This window comes from Callospermophilus lateralis, chromosome 19, assembly GCF_048772815.1.
Source record: "Callospermophilus lateralis isolate mCalLat2 chromosome 19, mCalLat2.hap1, whole genome shotgun sequence".
NCBI lineage: Eukaryota > Metazoa > Chordata > Mammalia > Rodentia > Sciuridae > Callospermophilus > Callospermophilus lateralis.
The window spans coordinates 14,919,003-14,942,470 of record NC_135323.1 but is presented as its reverse complement, the minus strand read 5'-3'; the positions used below and the strand labels follow the sequence as shown (position 1 = coordinate 14,942,470).

The following is a 23,468-nucleotide window of genomic DNA, read 5'->3' as shown; positions in this document are numbered from 1 at the left end:
TTGCTAGAACTTATTCCTCCTATCTAAATGTAACTTTATGCCTGAATTTTTCTATGTTATTAAATCTTTTCATTTTTCCAAGGTTCTATTTATAATTGTTTTGGGTTGTATTTGTTTACTTTTCATGTTTCCAAGGCTGTCATTAATACAGGGAATTTTTTTTGTAACAAGCAAAGGGTTAGGGAAATGAGATGGGAAGCCTGTGCCTGTGGAACTCTGCAAAAATGGGTTGGTATGGACAGTATGACCTAGTTCAAGTTCATATTTATAAGGAAATTAAGCCAAAGTATATATGCAAATCTCATGATCAGAGCAGGCAAGTGAGGAAATACAAATTTAAGAATCCTGCAGAAACTAGGAAAGGAAGGAAGAAAGACTGGCATGTATATGTGTGTATATATATATATAGTTATATAGCTATATATTATATATATAACTAAGTGTATATGTATGTCAGGTGAATACACAGTTTTTTATCTTTCTGAAAATTATTATTCTCTTTTTTTTGAATTATGATAGGTTTTTTTTTGGTTGTTCAAAACATTACAAAGCTCATGACATATCATCTTCCATACATTTGATTCATTTTTACCCCAAATACAAGTTGCAGAATCACATCGGTTACACATCCACATTTTTACATAATACCATATTAATGACTGTTGTATTCTGCTATCTTTCCTATCCCCTACTATCCCCCCTCCCCTTCCTTCTCATCTTCCCTCTCTACCCCATCTTCTGTTGTTTAATTCTCTCCCTTGTTTTTTTTTCCTTTCCCCTCACAAAGTCTTATATGTAATTTTGTGTAACAATGAGGGTCTCCTTCCATTTCCATACAGTTTCCCTTCTCTCTCCCTCTCTCCCACCCCACCCCACTCGTCTCTGTTAAATGTTAATCTTTTCCTTATGCTCTTCTTCCCTATTCTGATCTTAGTTGCTTTCTTTATATCAAAGAAGACATTTGGCATTTGTTTTTTAAGGATTGGCTAGCTTCACTTAGCATTATCTGCTCTAATGCCATCCATTTCCCTGCAAAATCCATGATTTTGTTGTTTTTTAGTGCTGCGTAATACTCCATTGTGTATAGATGCCACAGTTTTTTAATCCATTCATCTATTGAAGGGCATCTAGGTTGATTCCAAAGTCTAGCTATTGTGAATTGTGCTGCTATGATCATTGATGTGGCAGTATCCCTATAGTATGCTCTTTTGAGGTCCTCAGGGAATAGACCGAGAAGGGCGATAGCTGGGTCAAATGGTGGTTCCATTCCCAGCTTTCCTAGGTATCTCCATACTGCTTTCCATATTGGCCGCACCATTTTGCAGTCCCACCAGCAATGTACAAGTGTACCCTTTTCCCCACATCCTCGCCAGCACTTATTGTTACTTGACTTCATAATGGCTGCCAATCTTACTGGAGTGAGATGATATCTTAGGGTGGTTTTGATTTGCATTTCTCTGACTGCTAGAGATGGTGAGCATTTTTTCATATACTTATTGATTGATTGTATGTCCTCCTCTGAGAAGTGTCTGTTCAGGTCCTTGGCCATTTGTTGATAGAATTGTTTGTTATCATATTGTTTAATTTTTTGAGTTCTTTTTATATTCTGGATATTAGGGCTCTATCTTAAGTGTGAGGAGTAAAAATTTGTTCCCAGGATGTAGGTTACCTGTTTACCTCTCTTATTGTTTCTCTTGCTGAGAAAAAACTTTTTAGTTTAAGTAAGTCCCATTTGTTTATTCTTGTATTTAACTCTTGGGCTATTGGCGTCCTATTAAGGAATTTGGAGCCCGACCCCACAATATGTAGATCGGAGCCAACTTTTTCTTCTATCAGGTGCAGAGTCTCTGGTTTGATATCTAGCTCCTTGATCCATTTTGAATTAACTTTTGTGCATGGCGAGAGAAAGGGGTTCAGCTTCATTTTGTTGCATATGGATTTCCAGTTTTCCCAGCACCATTTGTTGAAGATGCTATCCTTTCTCCATTGCATGCTTTTAGCGCCTTTATCAAATATAAGAAAGTTGTAATTTTGAGGATTGGTCTCTGTGTCCTCTATTCTATACCATTGGTCCACCTGCCTGTTTTGGTACCAGTACCATGCTGTTTTTGTTACTATTGCTCAGTAATATAGTTTGAAATCTGGTATCACTATACCGTCTGATTCACACTTCCTGCTTAGAATTGCTTTTGCTATTCTGGGTCTTTTGTTTTTCCATATGAATTTCATGATAGCTTTATCTATTTCTACAAGAAATGCCATTGGGATTTTGATTGGCATTGCGTTGAACCTGTAGAGAACTTTGGGTAATATTGCCATTTTGATGATGTTGGTTCTGCCTATCCATGAACAGGGTACATTTTTCCATCTTCTAAGATCTTCTTCTATCTCTCTTTTTAGGGTTCTGTAGTTTTCATTGTATAAATCTTTCACCTCTTTTGTTAGGTTGATTCCCAAGTATTTTATTTTTTTTGAGGATATTGTGAATGAGGTGGTTTTCCTCATTTCCATTTCAGAAGTTTTGTTGTTGATATACAGGAATGCCTTTGATTTATGCATGTTGATTTTATATCCTGCCCCTTTGCTGAATTCATTTATTAGTTCTAGTAGTTTCTTTGTAGACCCTTTTGGGTCTTCTAGGTATAGGATCATATCGTCCGCAAATAGTGATAATTTAAGTTCTTCTTTTCCTATTTTTATGCCTTTAATTTCTTTTGTCTGTCTAATTGCTCTGGCTAGTATTTCAAGGACTAAATTAAATAGAAGTGGTGAGAGAGGGCATCCCTGTCTTGTTCCAGATTTTAGCGGGAATGCCTTCAGTTTTTCTCCATTTAGAATGATGCTAGCCTGAGGCTTAGCATATACAGCTTTTACAGTGTTGAGGTCAGTTCCTGTTATCCCCAGTTTTTCTAGTGTTTTGAACATAAAAGGATGCTGTACTTTTTCGAATGCTTTTTCTGCATCTATCGAGACGATCATATGGTTCTTATCTTTAAGTCTATTGATGTGGTGAATAATATTTATTGATTTCCGTATATTGAACCAACCTTGCATCCCAGGGATGAATCCTACTTGATCATGGTGTACAATTTTTTTGATATGCTTTTGTATTCGATTTGCCAGGATTTTATTGAGGATTTTTGCATCTATGTTCATTAGAGATATTGGTCTGTAGTTTTCTTTCTTTGAAGTGTCTTTGTCTGGTTTTGGGATCAGGGTGATGTTGGCCTCATAGAATGAATTTGGAAGAGCTCCTTCTTTTTCTATTTCTTGAAATAGCTTGAAAAGTATTGGTATTAATTCTTCTTTGAAGGTTTTGTAAAACTCCGCTGTATACCCATCCGGTCCCGGGCTTTTCTTGGTTGGTAGTCTTTTGATGGCTTCTTCTATTTCTTCCTTTGTTATTGGTCTGTTTAGATTGTGTGTGTCTTCCTGACTCAATCTGGGCAGCTCATATGACTTAAGAAATTTATCAATGTCTTCACTGTCTTCTATTTTATTAGAATATAAGGTTTCAAAATACTTTCTAATTATCTTCTGTATTTCTGTAGTGTCTGTTGTGATATTGCCTTTTTCATCCCGTATGTTAGTAATTTGAGTTTTCTCTCTTCTTCTCTTCGTTAGCTTGGCTAAGGGTCTGTCGTTCTTATTTATTCTTTCAAAGAACCAACTTTTAGTTTTATCAATTGTTTCAATGGTTTTTTTTGTTTCAATTTCGTTGATTTCTGCTCTGATTTTAATTATTTCTTGTCTTCTGCTATGTTTGCTGTTGTTTTGCTCTTCCTTTTCTAGGGTTTTGAGATGTAGTGTGAGTTCGTTTATTTGTTGGTTTTTTCTTTTTTTGAGGAATGAACTCCAGGAAATGAATTTCCCTCTTAAAACTGCTTTCATTGTGTCCCATAGATTCCGGTATGTTGTGTCTGTATTGTCGTTTAACTCTAAGAATTTTTTGATTTCCTCCTTTATGTCTTCTGTAACCCATTGATCATTCAGTAACATTTTGTTTATTTTCCATGTGATGCAGGATTTTTCCTTCCTTCTTTTATCATTGATTTCCAGTTTCATTCCATTATGATTAGATATGGTGCATGGTATTATCTCCACACCTTTATATTTACTAAGAGTTGCCCTATGACATAATATATGATCTATCTTTGAGTAAGATCCATGTGCTGCTGAGAAGAACATGTATCCACTTGATGATGGTTGATATATTCTATATATGTCAGTTAAGTCTAGGTTATTGATTGTGTCATTGAGCTCTATAGTTTCTTTATTCAGCTTTTGTCTGGAGGATCTGTCTAATGGTGAGAGTGGTGTGTTGAAGTCACCCATAATTATTGTGTTGTGGTCAATTTGACTCTTGAACTTGAGGAGAGTTTGTTTTATGAACGTTGCTGCACCATTATTTGGTGCATATAAATTGATAATTGTTATGTCTTCTTGGTGGATAGTTCCTTTTAGCAGGATATAGTGTCCTTTTTTATCCCTTTTGATTAACTTAGGTTTGAAGTTGATTTTATTTGATATGAGTATGGCCACTCCTGCTTGCTTCCGAGGGCCATGTGAGTGGTATGATTTTTCCCAACCTTTCACCTTCAGCCTGTGTATGTCATTTCCTATCATATGAGTCTCCTGAAGGCAGCATATTGTTGGGTTTGTTTTTTTGATCCAGGTTACTAGCCTGTGTCTCTTGATTGGTGAGTTTAGACCATTAACTTTTAAGGTTACAATTGAAATATGATTTGTACTTCCAGTCATGTTTATTTATTTATTTATTTTAGTTTGGCTAGTTTTTACTTTTTGGTTGTTTTCCTCCCCCTTTACTGAGATACCTCCCGCTGTTGGTTTTGGGCACTATTTTTCCATTCCTCTTCTTGTAGAATTTTGCCCAAAATTCTTTGCATTGCTGGTTTTCTGGCAGCGAATTCTTTTAGTTTTTGTTTATCGTGAAAGATTTTAATTTCATTGTCAAATCTGAAGCGTAATTTTGCTGGATACAGTATTCTTGGTTGGAGACCATTATTTTTCAGCGTTTGAAATACATTGTTCCATGATCTTCTTGCTTTCAAAGTCTGTGATGAAAAACCAGCCGTTAACCTAATTGGTTTACCCCTGAATGTAATCTGCCTCCTTTCCCTCGTAGCTTTTAATATTCTCTTCTTGTTCTGTATGTTGGCTATCCTCATAATTATATGTCTTGGAGTTGGTCTATTACAGTTTTGGATGTTTGGGGTCCTGTAGGTTTCCAGGATTTGGCAATCCATTCCCTCTTTCATCTCTGGGAAGTTTTCTAGGATTATTTCATTTAATAGGTTGTCCATTCCTTTGGTTTGAACCTCTGTGCCTTCTTCTATCCCAATGACTCTCAAATTTGGTTTTTTGATGAGATCCCATATCTCTTGAATAGATTGCTCGTGAGATTTAAGCATCTTTTCAGTGTTGACTATACTCTTTTCAAGTTGATAGACTTTGTCTTCATTATCTGATGTTCTGACTTCTACTTGATCTAGTCTATTTGTAATATTTTCGTTAGCATTTTTAATCTGGTTTATGGTTTCTTGCATTTCTAAAATTACTGTTTGTTTTTTTCTAAGATCTCTATCTCCTGGTAAAGCTCGTTCTTTGCAGTTTGAATTTGTTTGTTTAGTTCGATTTCGAAATATACTTTCAATTCTTGGACTTGCTGTCTCATGTCTTCTCTAAAATTCCGTTCCATCTGCATTAGGTATGCCTTGATTTCTTTCCCTATCCATGTTTCTGATGCTTCTAGGTCCTTCTGTAGATTTAAATTGTCCTGCATTATCTGTAATCCTTTTTTCCCTTGTTTTTTCATGTTGTTCATGTTACTTTCCAGCTCTGTTTGACTGCTTTGTAACTGCTTTCTCCTATACATTTGTTTTGGCTTTGTTTATCACTGTTGTCTCTCCTTTGTGGTGGGAGATTATGCCTATAGATGTTGGTCTTTATTGTTCTTTAGAGCTGATTCATTCAATTTATAAAGGGCTTCCGGATTTTGTATGCATATAGTGGTTTGTTTTTTGTTCTTAGGACTTTAGGTTAGGTGCTATGCAGGTATAAGGGTTAGTATGTCTAGGCTACTTTAGAAGATTGCTCTACTGAAGGGCGTTACTAACCGTCGATTGGATCAGGGTATTGGTAGTAGCTAGGTATTTAGGAGCACTATAGACGGCCTCGAAACATTCACCTATTTGCATTTAGACAGTTACAAGAAATGGAGGACGTAATGCTTGGGATGAAAGTTGGGGGGAAGGGGAAGGAAGGTGCTCTTGAAAAGAAAGAAGGAGAGGGAGATAGATAGCATAGAGGAGAATGGAAGGAACAATAAAACTTGGAAGGGGAGAGAAAGAGGGAAAAAGGGAGAGAAAAAAATAAAATGAAATAAGAAATAAAATTAGGTCTTAGAGATCCATTTTCTTCTCTCCCCGTAGGCAAATCTGTGCCCTCCGGGCTGAGATTTGCCCTCAATGTGTCAACAGCAATCCCTCTAAGGCGGCTCCTGGGAGTCTCTCAATCCTGTTGGTTCAGAGCCGTTTCACTTCTACGGCCCCTCCTCCCCTTCCTCCTGTCAGCCAGCCAGGTCCTGCTCACTGGAGGCAATTCCCCAAGGATTTGGTTACACTTTCAGCCCCACCGAGTGCACTATTTCCCTAACGACTGAGCACTCTCTCTGTCATTCATCTAAGCCCCAGTGCTGTGGAGCTGTGGTCTGGGAATCAATAGTTTAATTTTTCCGGACCCCTTTGGTGGGCACACCTTTGGAATCTGGCGGCTAAGACCATTGGTGTCGCCGGTGGTGGTAATGGGAGTTGGGGGTTGAGGATCCCCTCTGCTTCCCTCAGCCCCTACAATCAAGACGGCTCCACTGGTGGTAGGAGGAGTTGGGGGTCTGGAGTGTCCTCTGTTTCCCTCCGCTCCTACCGTCAATCCCTCTCAGTTGGCGGTTGGGGGAGTTGGGGCTGGGGAGTCTTCTCTGCTTCCCTCTGCCCCTACAGTCACGCCCACGTCACTGGCAGTAGGGGGAGTTGGTGGTCGAGAGTCCTTTGGCCCTACGGTCTCGCCCACGGAGAGATTATGAAGTTTCCCAGTTGTTTGTATCTGATGTGGGTGGGAACCACACACCTGCTAAAGTAGATTCCGCTGGGAAGGAATCTCTTTGGCTGAACTTTGGTGACTTCCTCTCTCTGCTATGGCGGGCGGCTGGCTCCTTGCCGGAGTGTCCGAAGGGAGGGGTGGAACTGGCTTGTCTCTGGTCTGACACAATCTCTGGTTTTTAGATCCCAGTTCGCTATTTCATAGAGGCTTGGTTAGATTCCCTTCACGTCTTCTGGGGGGGGGGGAGTCTGTTTGCCGGGTGGGCGGGGCCGTTAGCAGAGCCGGAAGGGCGTGGGCCGTCTGTCGGACCAGGTGGGGACCCTTCTCGCTGTGCTGGGCCGCTGGGGGTGCCTGTGGAGCCGGGCAGGCGGCGCCCGTGTGGCTAAGAGCCGGGCGGGCTGGGGTGGCTGTTTGCAGAGCGGGCGGGGCCGCCAGGAGAGCCGGGATGGCGGGTGCTGTCTGCCGGCCGGGCAGGGACCCTTCTTGCGGAGCTGGGCCTCCAGGGGCCGCTTGTAGAGCCCGGCAGCTGCGGCCGCGTGGCTAAGAACTGGGCGGGCAGGGTGGCCTTTCGCAGAGCGAGAGTGGGGCCGCCAGGAGAGGTGGGATGGCAGGGGCCGTCTGCCGGCCGGGCGGGAACCCTTCTCGCCGAGCCAGGCCGCCGGGGCTGCCTGTAGAGCCGGGCGGCTGCGGCCGCGTGGCTAAGAGCCAAGCGGGCAGGGTGGCTGTTCCCAGAGCAACAGCGGGGCCGCCAGGGGAGCCGGGATGGCGGGAGCTGTCTGCCTGCCAGGCGGGGACCCTTCTGCCGCACTGCTCTGGGCCGCCTGCCGCTTGCAGAAGCGGCCAGTGGCCGCGGGATTGGACTTCTGCGCCCGCGTTGCCGGCCAAGTTTCACTTGTCTGGGGCAAACTGTCACCTCTAATAAACTTACTAATTCCCGGCAGGTCTCCTTTCAATGGAATTTTGCTAGAAGATCCTCAGTAGGTAGAATGTAGCTGTTTTAATGGGTGTTTCTGATCCCGTTAATGTGGAGATATTGAAAGTGCTGCTTCCTCGCCGGCCGCCATGTTGGATCCCCTGAAAATTATTATTCTCTTGTTCAGATTCTTGGGCCTTTTCATTGAATTAATGAGGAAGTGTCACACCATAGAACATTCCCTGAATGGAATTGTAGGTCTTCCCCCCAAACTCAAGATTCTTCTCAATTCATCCCTCACTCCAAAATACCACAATATCAAGAGATAACATTTTTAAAGATAGTAATACTCTAATATATTTGAGATATAATTTCTTCTAACTTTCTGAAAACTGGCCTCTATAAGAAGAAAAGATACTTCTTTGTTCTTTCTTTTTTTTCTTTCTTGAAAATGAGTTTCAGGGACTAATACACCTAAAATCTCCCAAAACAGATTATTTAAGTCATGTGCTAGAGCTACTGAGTTGGTGATAGAGAGGAGGCATCATATCCAAGGACCTGCAGCTCAGGTTCAAATCCATTACTTCAATATGAGGATACAATGAGGCACAATGCTTGAAATATCACAGGCACTCCTAATAAGGTTATTGATTTACATTAAGTGCAGGATTTTTCAAAAAACCTAGAACTTAATTGTCTACTAATGTCCTTATGTATCTATAAATCAGTTACTCATTTATTAACTGCTGTGTTCTGGGGAAGGGGAAAATTTGTGAAGTCCTTTCTTACCGTCTCTTAATATTCCATCTATGAAAACAGTAAAAGTGCCTGAGATGAAGTTGAACAGAATAAGTTTGATATAGGCAGAAGAACTTCTAGAAAACAGGAAGCTCATCAGGTACATGAGGGGAATGGCAGACCAGCCATACAGTGTGAGTATGAGCATTGTTTCCAATAAGTGGTAATCCATGACATAAATATCAATTTTGCAGTATTTGAACAATCCCTGAAATACAGAGGGGACAAAGGCAAAGGTGAAGAGCAAGTAAAAAAAGAAATCAGGTCAAAATATTCAAAGAAGGAAAGAGCAAAGCTTGCCTTTATTTAGCATGGTAGTACTTATTTAGTTAATCTTCCTTTTTTTCTTCTTTTTAGTTATATATGACAGTAGAATTTATTTTGGCAAATTACACATACATATTATATGTACATAGACTATATAGCTTATTCTATTTAGGCTCCCACTCCTGTAGTTGTACATTATGCAGAGTTACTCTGGTCATATATTCAAATACAAGGCTAGGAAAGTGATATCCAATTAATTCTACTGTCTTTCCCCACTCCCCTTCACTCTCCCTTCCTTTTATTTCCCTTTGTCTAATCCAATGAATTTCTATTATTGCCTTCCCCAATCTCCCTTGTTTTGGATTAGCATCCACAAATCAGCAAGTACATTCAGCCTTTGGTTTTTTGGTCTTTGTGCTACTGCAAAGAAAAATTATTTTGTGCTAATGAAGGATACAGGAGTTATTTTCTTTCTAATGACATCTACCATGAAATTTTGCAATGTTTTATAAGATATTGAACACAGATAGTTTATTGGAAGAGCTAGATTTATGAAACCATTAGGATAGGAATGTTCCATTTGGTATAGAAGGAAAATAAACCCTACTCACCAAGAGTAAAAAGCAGGAAAATAAGAAGATGATGAAATCACACACTAGAGCAGAAAGCCAGTACACAATGACAGAGACCCCACTCACAAACTGGATGTGCTTGGCCTTACTGATTCTTTCAGTCACTGTCAGGAGGGAAAAGCTACTGATTAAAAGAGCTATGCCCAGCTGCATATCCAAAAACACCTCCTGTCCATTTATAGTCCTACAGAAGGAACAAAAGGTGTAGCAGAAAATCAACAAAGCTGGAAATACAGATTTCTATCAACAACTATTTTTATCATGTAAATGTATTTTAAAGTTTAAGAGTCAATTCCAATGAAAATAAAAACATACCCTTCAATGACTTTATTGTCAGGGCGTGGCTGAGGTTTATTGAAGACTGTTAAGGAAGCATTAGCACCAGAGAGTGACATGAAAAGAATGTTGTCTAACACTGCCAGGGACAGGGATGGTGAATGGTATGCTTCATTGTTGAAAAAAACAGTAAATACTGTTTCATCTGTCTTCACTTCCATGGAAAATGCAATAATGCATAAACTATTACACTCCTTATTTTCCGTCAAGTAATTCAGAAGATTACCTAGGATGAGGAAACAACATTGGTTAGTGCATTCACAACACTTAAAATATGTTAAGAAGAACAACAAATAATTTTCTCATAACTTAAAATTTTCTCATAATAATTATTACAAACATTTGCCGTTATCTTTAAACATTTTATTCCATCATTAAATTTCAAGCTATTACTTCATAGCCTATAACCTAAACTACTACTTCACTGAGAAAACACATGCAACATGGTATAGACTCTCAATTAATTTTTCTGTCTTAAACTGATTTTAAGTACTTCATTTTATAACTTTATCTTTCAGCTGACAAATCCTTCCTCTGAAAAAACAGGAAAAGTGAATAAAACAATTTTTAAAATCACTTTTTTGAGGGCATTAGAGATCTAAAATAATAATCAAGACCCTGAGAAGAATGAAAATACACTGTGGTGAGTTCAACATTTTTTTTCCCTTTGAGAATCTTATAGTTTTATAAATGGTGAAAGTACCTTGATAAATCTTCAGGCTCTTGATGGGGCTTAAAAGGCTTATACTCTAACAGTAAGAAAGAAACAGACTAATTCTTATTTTATTTTATTTTTATTAGTTCTAATCAGTTATACAAGATAGTAGAAAGCTCTTTGAATCATTGTACACAAATAGAGAAGACTTTTTCACTTCTCAGGTTGTACATGAAATAGAGTCACACCATTTGTGCAATCATACATGTACCTGGGGTAATGATATCCGTCTCATTCCACCATCTTTCCTACCCCCATATCCCCTTCTCCCCTCCCCTTTGCCTCATTCAAAATTCCTCCACTTACTCCATACCCCTCCCCATTATGGATTAGCATCCACTTATCAGAGAAAACGTTTGGCCTCTGGTTTTGGGGATTGACTTACTTTGTTTAGTATGATATTCTCCAACTCCACCCATTTACCTGCAAACGCCATAATTTTATTCTCTTTTAATGCTGAGTAATATTCCATTATGTATATATACCACAGTTTCTTTATCCATTCATTTATTGAAGGGCATCTAGGTTGCTTCCACAATTTAGTTATTGTGAATTGTGCTGTTACAAAAATTGATGTGGCCATGTCACTGCAATATGCTGATTTTAAGTCCATTGGGTACAATCCAAGGAGTGGGATATCTGGGTCAAATGGTTGTTCCATTCCATGTTTTCTGAGAAATCTCCATACTGCTTTCCAGATTGTCTGTACCAATTTGTAGTCCCACTAGAAATGTCTTTTCCCCTACAGCCTTGCCAATACTTATTGTTGCTTGTATTCTTAATAGCTGCCATTCTGACTGGAGTGAGATGAAATCCTTTACTTTAGAGAACAGTTTCAATATATTTTCACCTGAACATATTTTTATTTTTATTGCATTATACATAGATGGTTAAAAACAAATTTAAAAAATTTTTTATCCCTCAAATAGCTTTCTGGTTATGTTCTCTTTATTCTTCTAGTGGTTATTGACTTTTTTCATTTTTTATGTAAAATGCACAAAGCATAAAATGTAACATTTGAGGGGCTGGAGTTGTGGCTCAGTGGTAGAAGGCTTGCTTCACATGTGTGAGGCACTGGGTTTGATCCTCAGCACCACATCAAAAAATAAACAAAATAAAGGTATTGTGTCCATCTATAAAAAGAAATATGAAAAAAGTAACATTTGAAACGTTTAGGTGTGCAGTTCAGTGATGTTTAGTACCTACATATTATTGTGGAGTCATTATCATCATCTATCTCTAGAACGTCTTACAGCCCCAAACCAGCATTCTACATTCTGTCTCCATGATGCCTCTAGGTGTCTCACATAAGTGGAATCATACCATATTTATCCTCTTGTGGCTGGTTTACTTCACTTAACACAATGTCTGTGAGTTTCATTCATGCTGTAGCATGTGTCAGAATTTCCTCCCTTACTAAGCTGACAAGTCCTTCCTTGTATGTCTGGATAATGTTTTGTTTATCTATTCATCTGTTGATGGACATGTGGGTTGCTTCTGGTTATTGTAAATACTGTGCTAATGGACATTTGGGTTCCTTCTACCCTTTTGTTATTGGGAATAATGTCCCTATGAACAATGGTGTACAAGTCTTCAAGTCTCCATTCTCCATTATTTAGAGTATATACCCAGAAATGGAATTGCTAGATCATGTAGTAATTCTACATTTAACACTTTGAGGAGTTTCCACATTGTTTTCCATAGTTTCCATACTGTTTTTCAAGTTTTCTGAGGAATCTCCATACTGCTTTCCATTTTATATTCTCACCAGTAACATGCAAGTTTCCAATTTCTTCACATACTTGCCAACACTTGTTATTTATTTTTTTTAGTAATAGTCAACCCCATGAGAATAAAGTGGACACTCACAGTAATTTTGATATACATTTTCTTAATGATTAGTGATGATGAACCTTATTTGACCTTTTAAACTCTAATTCAAATCACCACTTTTACTTTTTCCTAGACAGGGAAAAGACCTTAGAATCTTTGAGCTCCATTTTCCCTCTTCCTGCTTTCTGTGCCATCATCATATGATTGACTTCTAGATGTGCTTTTAAATCCCTCAAGGTATTTTTTTTATTTCATTCTGTCAGCACTGATTTATATTTTCTGACACATTTATATTTTCCATTGTTTGTAAATTGTTCCCTTGTTTATAAATTTGTTTTAGATAATTTTTTTCCCCTGCTCTAAGAATCTCCTTTAGCATTGTCTGCTGGTTTCTTGGCATGCATGTGCTTGTGTGTAGGGTGTGTGTGTGTGTGTGTGTGTGTGTGTGTGAAATGTTCTTATTTCACATTTGTTTTTTAGGTTATCATTATCAGATATAGAATTCTAGCTCGGCAGGTTTTCCCTATCACTTTGAAAATATCATTCTACTGTTTTATAACTTCCATTTTTTCCATCATGAGTCCATCGTCAGTCCTATTATTGCTCTCCTGCAGATATATGGGTTTATTTAACTTCTTTAAAGCTCTTCTTTCTTGTGGATTTGATATTTAGCAGTTATATTACAATGTACTTAGGTGTGATTTTCTTTTATTTATCCTCCCAAGGAATCTTAGCATTTATTGAACCTGTTTTTTTTTCAACAGTTTTAGAAAATCCTCAGTCACTATCTTTTTAAATGTAGTCATCCTGGCCATTTTCCTCTTATGAAGGCAGTCTGCTCCATCCATGTACCTCAGAGCATGACTTTAATTTTTACTAATAAATTGTTTCTATTACTTTAATCTTTATTTTACTTTAATTTTTAAATTTGTTTTAATTAGTTATACATGACAGTATAATGCATTTATGCACTTGATATATCATACATAGATAGGATATAATTTCTCATTTTTCTGAGTGTACATGTTGCAGAATCATATTGGTCATGCAGTCACATATATATGTAAAGTATCTGTTTCATTCTACTATCCTTCTTATCCCCACATCCACTTTCCTCCCTTCCATTCACTTCCCTCTACTTAATATAAGGTAACTCTATTCTTCTCTAGTGTCCCCTCTGCCTTATTGTGAATTAGCATCCGCATATTAGAGAAAATATTTGGCCTTTGGTTTTTTGGGATTGGCTTATTTCACTTAGCATGATATTCTCCAATGCCATAATTTCATTCTTCTTTAAAGCTGAGTAATATTCCATTGAATATGTATACTGGCATTTTCTTATCCATTCACTTATCAAAGGACACCTAGGTTGGTTCCATAGTTCAGCTATTGTTAATTGAGCTGCTACAAACACTGATGTGGCTGCATACTGTAGTATGTTGATTTTAAGTCCTTTGGGTATAGAAGGAGGAGTGGGATAGCTGGGTCAAACAGTGATTCCATTCCAAGTTTTCTGAGGAATCTCCATACTGATTTTCATAGCGATTGTACCACTTTGCAGTTCTACCAGCAATGTATGAATGTGCCTTTCCCCCCACATCCTTGCCAACACTTATTGTTGCCTATATTCTTGATAACTGCCATCCTGACTGGAGTGAGATGAAATATTAGAGTAGTTTGATTTGCATTTCTCTAATTACTAGAGTTTTTGAACATTTTTCATGTATTTGTTAATTGACTATGTATCTTCTTCTGAGAAGTGAGAAAAAGTAATTCTTATAAAACTTCAATCACTTCAGTCTCTCATTGGAGAACTTCCCTTTTTTTTACTGCCTGCCAGATGTTAAATTAAACCTCTTCTGGAGAATATAATCTCATGTAGAATATTTGTAATTTTCACCCAAAATGCCTGGTATTAAATCAAGACATTACCAGGTATACCAACAAACAGAACTAACAAAAAGGACAGACAATTGAAAAATTCACAGCTAAAGTAGGTATTGAGATAGAGAATTTACCAGAGAACTGAAGTGCAAGAAATAATCAACTGTTGATGTTAGAATTGAAAACCATATTATTTGAAGTTGAAAATTAATATGCTGATAGCATATTGAACACAAATGAAGAAGAGATCAGGAAAATACTAGGGATAATAAAAGAATACTATGAAAGACTACAGAATGTAATGGTTAATTTTATGTTAACTGTAAGACTGGAACTTACACAGGAAACCTCCTGATTTTCAAATATTGAGACAGACTGAATTATTTGCTTTTCTGAATCTCTGGCTTACAGGTGGCCTACCGTGGAACATTTTGGTTCCATAATCATGTGAGACAGTTCCCCTAATAAATCTCATTTTCTAAATCTCTCCCTTCATTTCTCCCTTTCTCTCTCTCTCTCTTTCTCAAGAAAATAGACACTAAAATTATATGCAATATATTCCAGGAAATAGGAGAACACTTATTTTATTGATTCTTTTTTAGTTATATGTGAAAGTAGAGTCCATTTTGATAAAATTATACATGCATAGAATGTATCTTATTCTAATTAGGGACCCAGTCTTTGGATATACATTATGGTGGGATTTATTGAGCTGTATTCATAAATGTACATAGGAAAGTCATATCAGATTCATTCCACTGTCTTCACTTTTCTTACCGTCCTCTCTTCCCTTAATTTCCCTTTGTCTAATCATCTGAATTTCTATTCTTATCCCATCTCTTATTGTGGGTTAGCTTCCATATATCAGAGAAAACATTTGCCTTTGGTTTTTGGAGATTGGCTTAATTCACTTAGCATTATAATCTCCATTCATTTACTGGCAAATGTCATAAAGTCATTCTTCTTATGGCTGAGTAATATTCCATTGTGTATATATACCACAATTCTTTATCCATTCATCTATTGAAGGACACCAAGGTTGGTTTCATAGCTTAGTATTGTGAATTATGCATCTATGAACATTGATTTTGCTGCATCACTGTAGTATGCTGATTTTAAATCCTTTGGATATATACTGAGGAGTGGGACAACTGGATCAAATGGTAGTTCCAAGTTTTCTGAGGAATCTCCATATTGCTCTCCAAAGTGGTTTTACTAATTTGCAGTTCCACCAACAATGTATGAGTGTATCCTTTTCCTACACATCCTCACCAACATTTATTGTTACTTATATTCTTGGTAAGTGATAGAGTCATTGAACATTTTTTCATATATTTGTTGACTGTTTATATTGGGTTATTTATTTGTGTTAAGCTTTTTGAGTTTTTATATATCCTGGAAATTAACACCCTAGTTGAGGTGCAGATGTCAAAGACTTTCTTCCATTCTGAAGGCAGATTAGGTTCATAAGTTAGAAATATTTATGAACCATGACAAATGAGGTCCATTCCTAAAATAGAAAGCTTGTTCAATGTTTGAAAATAAATGTCACCCATCATATTGATAGGCTAAATAAAATAATTATATAAATCTATGCAGAAAAACTTTTGAGAAAACAAAATATATATTCATGATTAAAACTCTGAAAAACAGGAATAAATTTAACTCTCTAAATACTTATGGCAGAAAAACAGCATACTGTCTAAGATTGGGAACAAGGAAAAATGTCCACTCTTACCAATGATTCAACATAGTGAAGGAAGTTCTATTTAGTACAATAAAATATGAATAGAAAAATAAAAGGCATATAGATTATAAAGGGAGAAATACAACTGCTCTTATTAACAGATGACATGACTGTCTACATTTTTCTACAACTAATATCAACTAATCATCAGGGTAACAGCATAAATGATAAATAAGTAAGAATAAAATGTATTTCATTATAATAGAATAAGTATACAGACATCAACTTCAAAATATTATAGCATTTACATTCATCCAAAAAATGAAATATTTAGATATAAATCTCTTTTATTTTTGCTAGAGATGATGAACATTTGATAATGATATTCACACTACTCAAATATTTTCATTGATTTGGAACTGAAATTTCCCACTTGTGAAAAAAGGAAAATTGAGAGCTTGATTGAATAATTATTAGACTCAAAATATCTAGTATGGCAGTAGGTAAAAAAGTGGATGTGTAACTGATGTGAATCTGCAATATGTATATAGGGTAAAAATGGGAGTTCATAATCCGCTTGAATCAAATGTATGAAATATGATATGTCAAGAACTTTTTAATATTTTAATATTCTTAATATTCTTAAATGTTAATATTGTTAAATTTTATATGTTAATATTCTAAATTTAAAATGTTAATATTCTTAAATTTTAATATTCTTAAATGTTATTGTATTTGCTCAAAGTCAAGTTTATCAAATTGTTACTTCCAATGTTTCAATAATAATATCTGTACAAAGATCACTATAGCTTAAAAAGGGAAAAAACTGAAGGAGAGAGAAAAAAAACAACAAAATAGGCTGACTAATCTGCAGGCTGTTTGTTAACCTAAAGGAGCACTGTCCATCAAATAGCACTTAAAGGAAAAAATATAATATTTAGGAGGAAACACTTACATTTGAAAGAAAGGAGTCTTTATGTTCAGAGGGATAACATGACATGGTAAGGGGTGAGTTTGTAGATGCAAGGTAGATCAAGTTAATGTCAAGTCTACTACTAAGTCTCTTTCTCTCATATACATACACATATGGCAAAGTACATGTATGTATACATATGTATATATGTGCTTTGATATCTTTTACTCTTTTTATTAGAAAGGAACAACAAATACCTGTAGACAGCCCACAGCCAAAGTGCATTCACTAACAATTTTTTCAAGACCAGTAGCCTTCAAGAGGGCATTTGTAGAGTTAAATTGCTTTTATGATATTAGTGACTAGCAAGAAAAGAATGGAGGAAGTAGTCAAATATTATAGTTAAGATTCTTATTTGGAAGTGATACAGCAGATCATCTAAGAGAATTTATTTTTCTTAACAGGCCTTACCTGGTACTTCCTTAAGTTTGTGATTTTTAGATTTTAGCATACTCTCAAGATGTTCTAACAGACTTGTAGTCAAATTAGAACTTCCAGAAATATAAAAAGGCACAATGGTTTGACCATATTGATCCAAATCCATTTGCCTGGCCATTTCATCATGATGTACAAGGTAATTGGACTGAAAGAAAACAAATGTGGAAACTACAAGTCCCAGAATCTGTATCAAAGTTATCTTCCAGTTGCGCCAACTGAATATCAACTTTTTCATAAACATGGCATGGAACTGCTGACAGTAGAGGGATATCTAAAGAAAATATAGACATAATATTACAGTAGTCATAGACTTAACCAGATCATTAATATTTAAGTTCACTAAGACTGATGCTTAGAAAATTTATGACAAAACAGTTTTATATCATAAATACCATGACAGTAAAAACATATAAAGTTTGTATAAACATTTGAAAAAAACCTAAGCATTATATTATAGTACACAATAATATGATCAATCTTTTGTTTGTATAAGGCTGAGGACAATGAATTATGGGCTGTTTTTGTAAACATTTTATGGAACACAGCTATGCCCATTTATTCCTGTATTATCATAGTTGCTATAATTACTCTGACTACAATGCCCATAGGGCCTTCAACATTTATTATTTCTTTACATTGAGTTTGCTGACTTCTGCTACAAGATAGTCAAGAAAATGCTTAAGGTTAAATGTCTTACTGTAACACTTAAGATCTCAACAGGATGATTTTTCTCAGACTTCTGATACCATGAAAATGAGCATGTTTCATAGAAGGAAAAGACAAATTAGAAAGGCAATGAAAGAAATCTTTGGCAACCCAAAAGACCCATACTGAGGATTGTACTGATTGAGGAATGGTTTCCTACCTTGTGACAATGCCCTCTGCAAAACTTGAAATAGTTGTATAGGGTTAACTATTAAAAAATAATGCTCACTATTACACCCTTACTCCAGCTTCAATGAACTAATAAATTTTGAATTACCTATTTGGAAAAAAATCTAAAAAGAATTAAGTAACAATGATAGTAAAAGTAAACAGATAATATATTTTTCTAGAACCTATTACTTCAGCATTCCACTACCCTTGCTAATTAGGTTACCATGCAGACAGCTCTGGTTGGTTCTTGTATGGCTGAAAACTCCATACTTTTGGTACAAGTATTAAAACAAAATATACCTCTTATGTCCCAAACAAATACACACTAGTTTTCTTAGTAAAGTTCTTACCCCAGTATTAAACATAATAGTTTCATTCAGGGTGGAAGAATGTGCTCTCTCAACATTACTTGATATATTCTTATTCTGGCTCATGATGGAGATTTTGATTTTCTGGGGGAAAGACTGTTTAGCTTGGATATGACTTTCTGCAACTTCCATGTGACCAACCCTACATAAAAGAAAAAAAACCCAAAGATATTAATTTTCATCTTATTGTGGTTTGAATCTGGAATCTCTCTAAATGCCTTTTTTCCCTCTTTTCTTGTTTTGTTTTATTGATTTTATTTATTTTAAATACATGACAGCGGAATGCACTACAGTTCTTATTACACATATAGAGTACACTTTTCATATCTTTGTATATAGAGTATGTTCACACCAATTCATGCCTTTATACATGTACTTCATTTTTTTCACCACAATTCTTATTACACATATATACCAAAATTTTTCATATCCATTTATATATAAAGTATGTCGACACCCAATTTGAGTCTTCATACATGTACTTTGGATAATGATGTCCATCACATTCCACCATCCTTGTTAATCCCCTGCCCCTTCCCTTTCCCTCCCACCCCTCTGCCCTATCTAGAATTCCTCTATTCCTTCCATGCTCCCCGTCCCTACATTACTATAAGTCAGCCTCCTTATATCAGAGAAAACATTCAGCATTTGATTTTTTTGAGACTGACTAACTTCACTTAACATTATCTTCTCCAACGCCATCCATTTACCTACAAATGCCATGATTTTATTCTCTTTTAATGCTCAGTAAAATTCCATTGGGTATATATGCCACATTTTTTAATCCATTCATTCACTGAAGAGCATCTAGGTTGGCTCCATAGTTTAGCTATTGTGAATTGTGCTGCTATAAACATTGAGGTGGCTGTGTCCCTGTAGTGTGCTGTTTTTAAATCCTTTGGGTATAGTCTGAAGAGAGGGATAGCCGGGTCAAATGGGGTTCCATTCCCAGATTTACGAGGAATCTCCATACTGCTTTTCATATTTGCTGTTCCAATTTGCAGTCCCACCAGCAATGTGTGAGTGTACCTTTTGCCCCACATCCTCACCAACACTTATTGTTGTTTGTTTTAATGATAGCTGCCATTCTGACTGAGTGAGATGATATCTTAGAGTAGTTTTGATTTGCATTTCTCTGATTGCTAAAGATAATGAGCATTTTTCATATATTTTTTGATTGATTGTATATCCTCTTCTGAGAAGTGTCTGTTCAGGTCCTTGGCCCATTTGTTGATTGGGCTATTTATTGTTTCAGTGCTTAGCTTTTTGGGTTCTTTATATATCCTAGGGATTAGTGCTCTATCTGATGTGTGAGGGGTAAACATTTGCTCCCAGGATGTAGGCTCTCTGTTCTCAAAGATTGTTTCTTTTGCTGAGAAGAAAATTTTTAATTTGATTTCATCCCATTTATTGATTCTTGGTTTTAATTCTTATACTATTGGAGTCTTATTAAGGAAGTTGGGGCCTAATCCCACATGATGAAAATTAGGGCCTACTTTTTCTTCTATTAGATGCAGAGTCTCTGGTCTAACTTCTAGGACCTTGATCCATTTTGAGTTAAGTTTTGTGCATGGTGAGAGATAGGGGTTTAATTTCATTTTGTTGCATATGGATTTCCAGTTTTCTCATCACCATTTGTTGAAGAGGCTATCTTTTCTCCAGTGCATGTTTTTGGCATCTTTGTCTAATGTAAGATAATTGTAATTTTGTGGTTTAGTCTCTGTGTCCTCTATTCTGTACCATTGGTCTATCAGTCAGTTTTGGTGAAAATACCATGCTGTTTTTGTTACTATTGCTCTGTAGTATAGTTTAAGGTCTGGTACAGCAATACTACCTGCGTCACTCTTCCTGCTAAGGATTCCTTTAGCTATTCTGGGTTTCTAATTTTTCCAGATGAATTTCATGATTGATTTTTCTATTTCTGTGAGGAATACCATTGGGATTTTGATTGGAATTGCATTAAATCTGTATAGTGCTTTTGGTAGTATGATCATTTTGATAATATTAATTCTGCCTATCCAAGAGAAAGGTAGATCTTTCCATCTTCTAAGGTCTTCTTTGATATCTCTCTTTAGGGTTCTGTAGTTTTCATTGCATAGATCTTTCACCTCTTTCATTGACTGAGAATTTTTGCATCTATGTTCATTAGAGATACTGGTCTAAAGTTTTCTTTCTTTGATGTGTCTTTGCCTGGTTTTGGGATCTGGGTGATATTGGCCTCATAGAATGAGTTTGGAATTAATGCCTCTTTTTCTATTTCCTGAAATAAATTGAGGACTATTGGTATTAGTTTTTCTTTAAAGATCTTGTAGAACTCAGCTGTGTATCCATCCGGTCCTGGGATTTTTTGATTGGTAAGCTTATGATGGCCTCTTCTATTTCCTCACTTGATATTGATCTGTTTAAATTGTGTATATCTTCCTGACTCAACCTGGGCAAATCGTATGACTTAAGAAATTTGTTGATGCCTTCAATGTCTTCTATTTTATTGGAGTATAAGATTTCAAAACAATTTCTAATTATCCTCTGTATTTCTGTAGTATCTTTGTGATATTCCGTTTTCCATCATGTATGCTGGTAATTTGAGTTCTCTTTCCTCTTCATTAGTGTAGGCTAAGGATTTGTCAATATTATTTATTTTTTCAAAAAACCAAATTTTTGTTTTGTCAATTTTTCCAATTGTTTCTTTTGTTTCAATTTCATTGATTTCATCTCTAATTTTAATTATTTCTTGCCTTCTTCTGCTTTTGCTGCTGACTTGTTCTTCTTTTCCTAGGGCTTTGAGATGTAGTGTGAGGTCATTTATTTGATGACTTTCTTCTTCCTTTAAGGAATGAACTCCATGCAATGAATTTTCCTCTTTGTACTGCCTTCATAGTGTCCCAGAGATTTAGATATGTTGTGTCTGTGTTCTCATTTACATCTAAGAATTTTTAAATCTCCTCCTTGATGTCTTCTGTAACCCACTGTACATTCAGTAGCATATTGTTTAGTCTTAATGTGCTGCAGAAATTTTATTTTTTATTTTGTCACTGATTTCCAATTTCATTCCATTATAATCTGGTAAAATGCATGGTAGTATCTCTATTTTTTTGTATTTGCTAAGATTTGCTTTATGGCATAGTTTATGGTCTATTTTAGAGAAGGATCCATGTGCTGCTGAGAAGAAAGCGTATCTACTTGATGCAGGTTGAAATATTCTATATATGTCAGTTAAGTTTAAGTTATTGTGTTATTGAATTCTATAGTTTCTTTATTCAACTTTTGTTTGGAAGATCTATCCAGTGGTGAGAGAGGTGTGTTAAAAATCACCCAAACTCTTGAGAAGAGTTTGTTTGATGAACATAGCTGCACCATTGTTTGGGGCATATATATTGATGATTGTTATGTCTTATTGGTGTATGGCTCCCTTGAGTAGTAAGTAATGTCCATATTTATCCCTTTTGATTAACTTTGGCTTGAAATCTACTTTATCTGATATAAGTATGGAAACCCCTGCTTGCTTCCTCAGTCCATGTGAGTGGTATGATTTTTCCCAACCTTTCACCTTTAGTCTGTGTATGTCTTTTCCTATAAGATGAATCTCCTGGAGGCAGCATATTGTTGGGTCTTTCTTTTAATCTAATCTTCTAGCCTATGTCTTTTATTGGTGACTTTAAGCAATTAACATTTAGGGTTACTATTGAGACATGGCTTGTATTTTCAGCTATATTTGTTTTATTTTTCTTATTTAACTTGACTTGGTTTTCCTCTTTGATTAGATTTCCTTTAATGTACTACCTCCCTAGCTGGTTTTTATTGTTGTGTTTCCATTTTCTCTTCATGAAATATTTTTCCAAGGATGTTTTGTAGTGCCTGTTTTCTAGCTATAAATTCTTTTAACTTTTATTTATCATGGAAGGTTTTTATTTCATCTTCAAATCTAAAGCTTAGTTTTGCTGGATACAAGATTCTTGTTGACACACATTATCTTTCAGAGCTTGATATATATTATTCTAGGATCTTCTAGCTTTCAAGGTCTATGGTGAAAAATCTGCCATTATCCTAATTGATTTTCCCCTATATGTAACCTGATACCTTTCTCTTGTGCTTTTAAAATTCTCTCCTTATTCTGTATGTTGGGCATTTTCATTATAATGTGTTTTGGTGTGAATCTGTTGTGATTTTGTACATTCACCCTCCTGTAGGCTTTCTGAATTTGGATTTCCAATTCATTGTCCATGTTTAGAAAGTTTTCTGTTATTATATTCTTGAATAGATTATTCATTCCTTTGGTTTGGACCTCTATGCCTTCCTCTATTCCAATAAGTCTTAAATTTGGTCTTTTTATGCTATCCCATATTTCTTGAATGTTCTGTTCATGGTTTTTCATCATTTTTGCTGTATGGTCTATATTCTTGTCTGATATCCTATATTCTAAATGTTCTACTTTGTTGGTGATGCTTTCATTTGAATTTTTAATTTGGTTTATAATTTCTTGAATTTCAAGGATTTATGTTTGCTTTTTTTTTTTAGAACCTCTATCTCCCTGCTGAGGTGATTTTTTGCTTCTTTTATTTATGTAGCTCATTGTCAAAGAGATCCTTCACTGCCTGTATTTGTTCTCTTATGTCTTCTTTGTGATCCCAGAAC

General features: G+C 36.0%; 1 protein-coding gene across 1 annotated transcript in view; it reads right to left on the bottom strand.

The window, feature by feature from the left end:
- LOC143385433 (phospholipid-transporting ATPase ABCA3-like) overlaps positions 1-23,468 on the bottom strand; it is a 121,416-nt gene that overhangs the window by 20,540 nt on the left and 77,408 nt on the right. The window contains exons 18-22 of the mRNA XM_076840923.2: positions 18,819-18,978; positions 17,566-17,863; positions 10,042-10,288; positions 9,706-9,910; positions 8,819-9,035 (exon numbers count right to left, since the gene is read on the bottom strand). Coding sequence (XP_076697038.2) covers positions 8,819-9,035; positions 9,706-9,910; positions 10,042-10,288; positions 17,566-17,863; positions 18,819-18,978 — 1,127 coding nt within the window. The remainder of the gene's footprint in view (positions 1-8,818; positions 9,036-9,705; positions 9,911-10,041; positions 10,289-17,565; positions 17,864-18,818; positions 18,979-23,468) is intronic.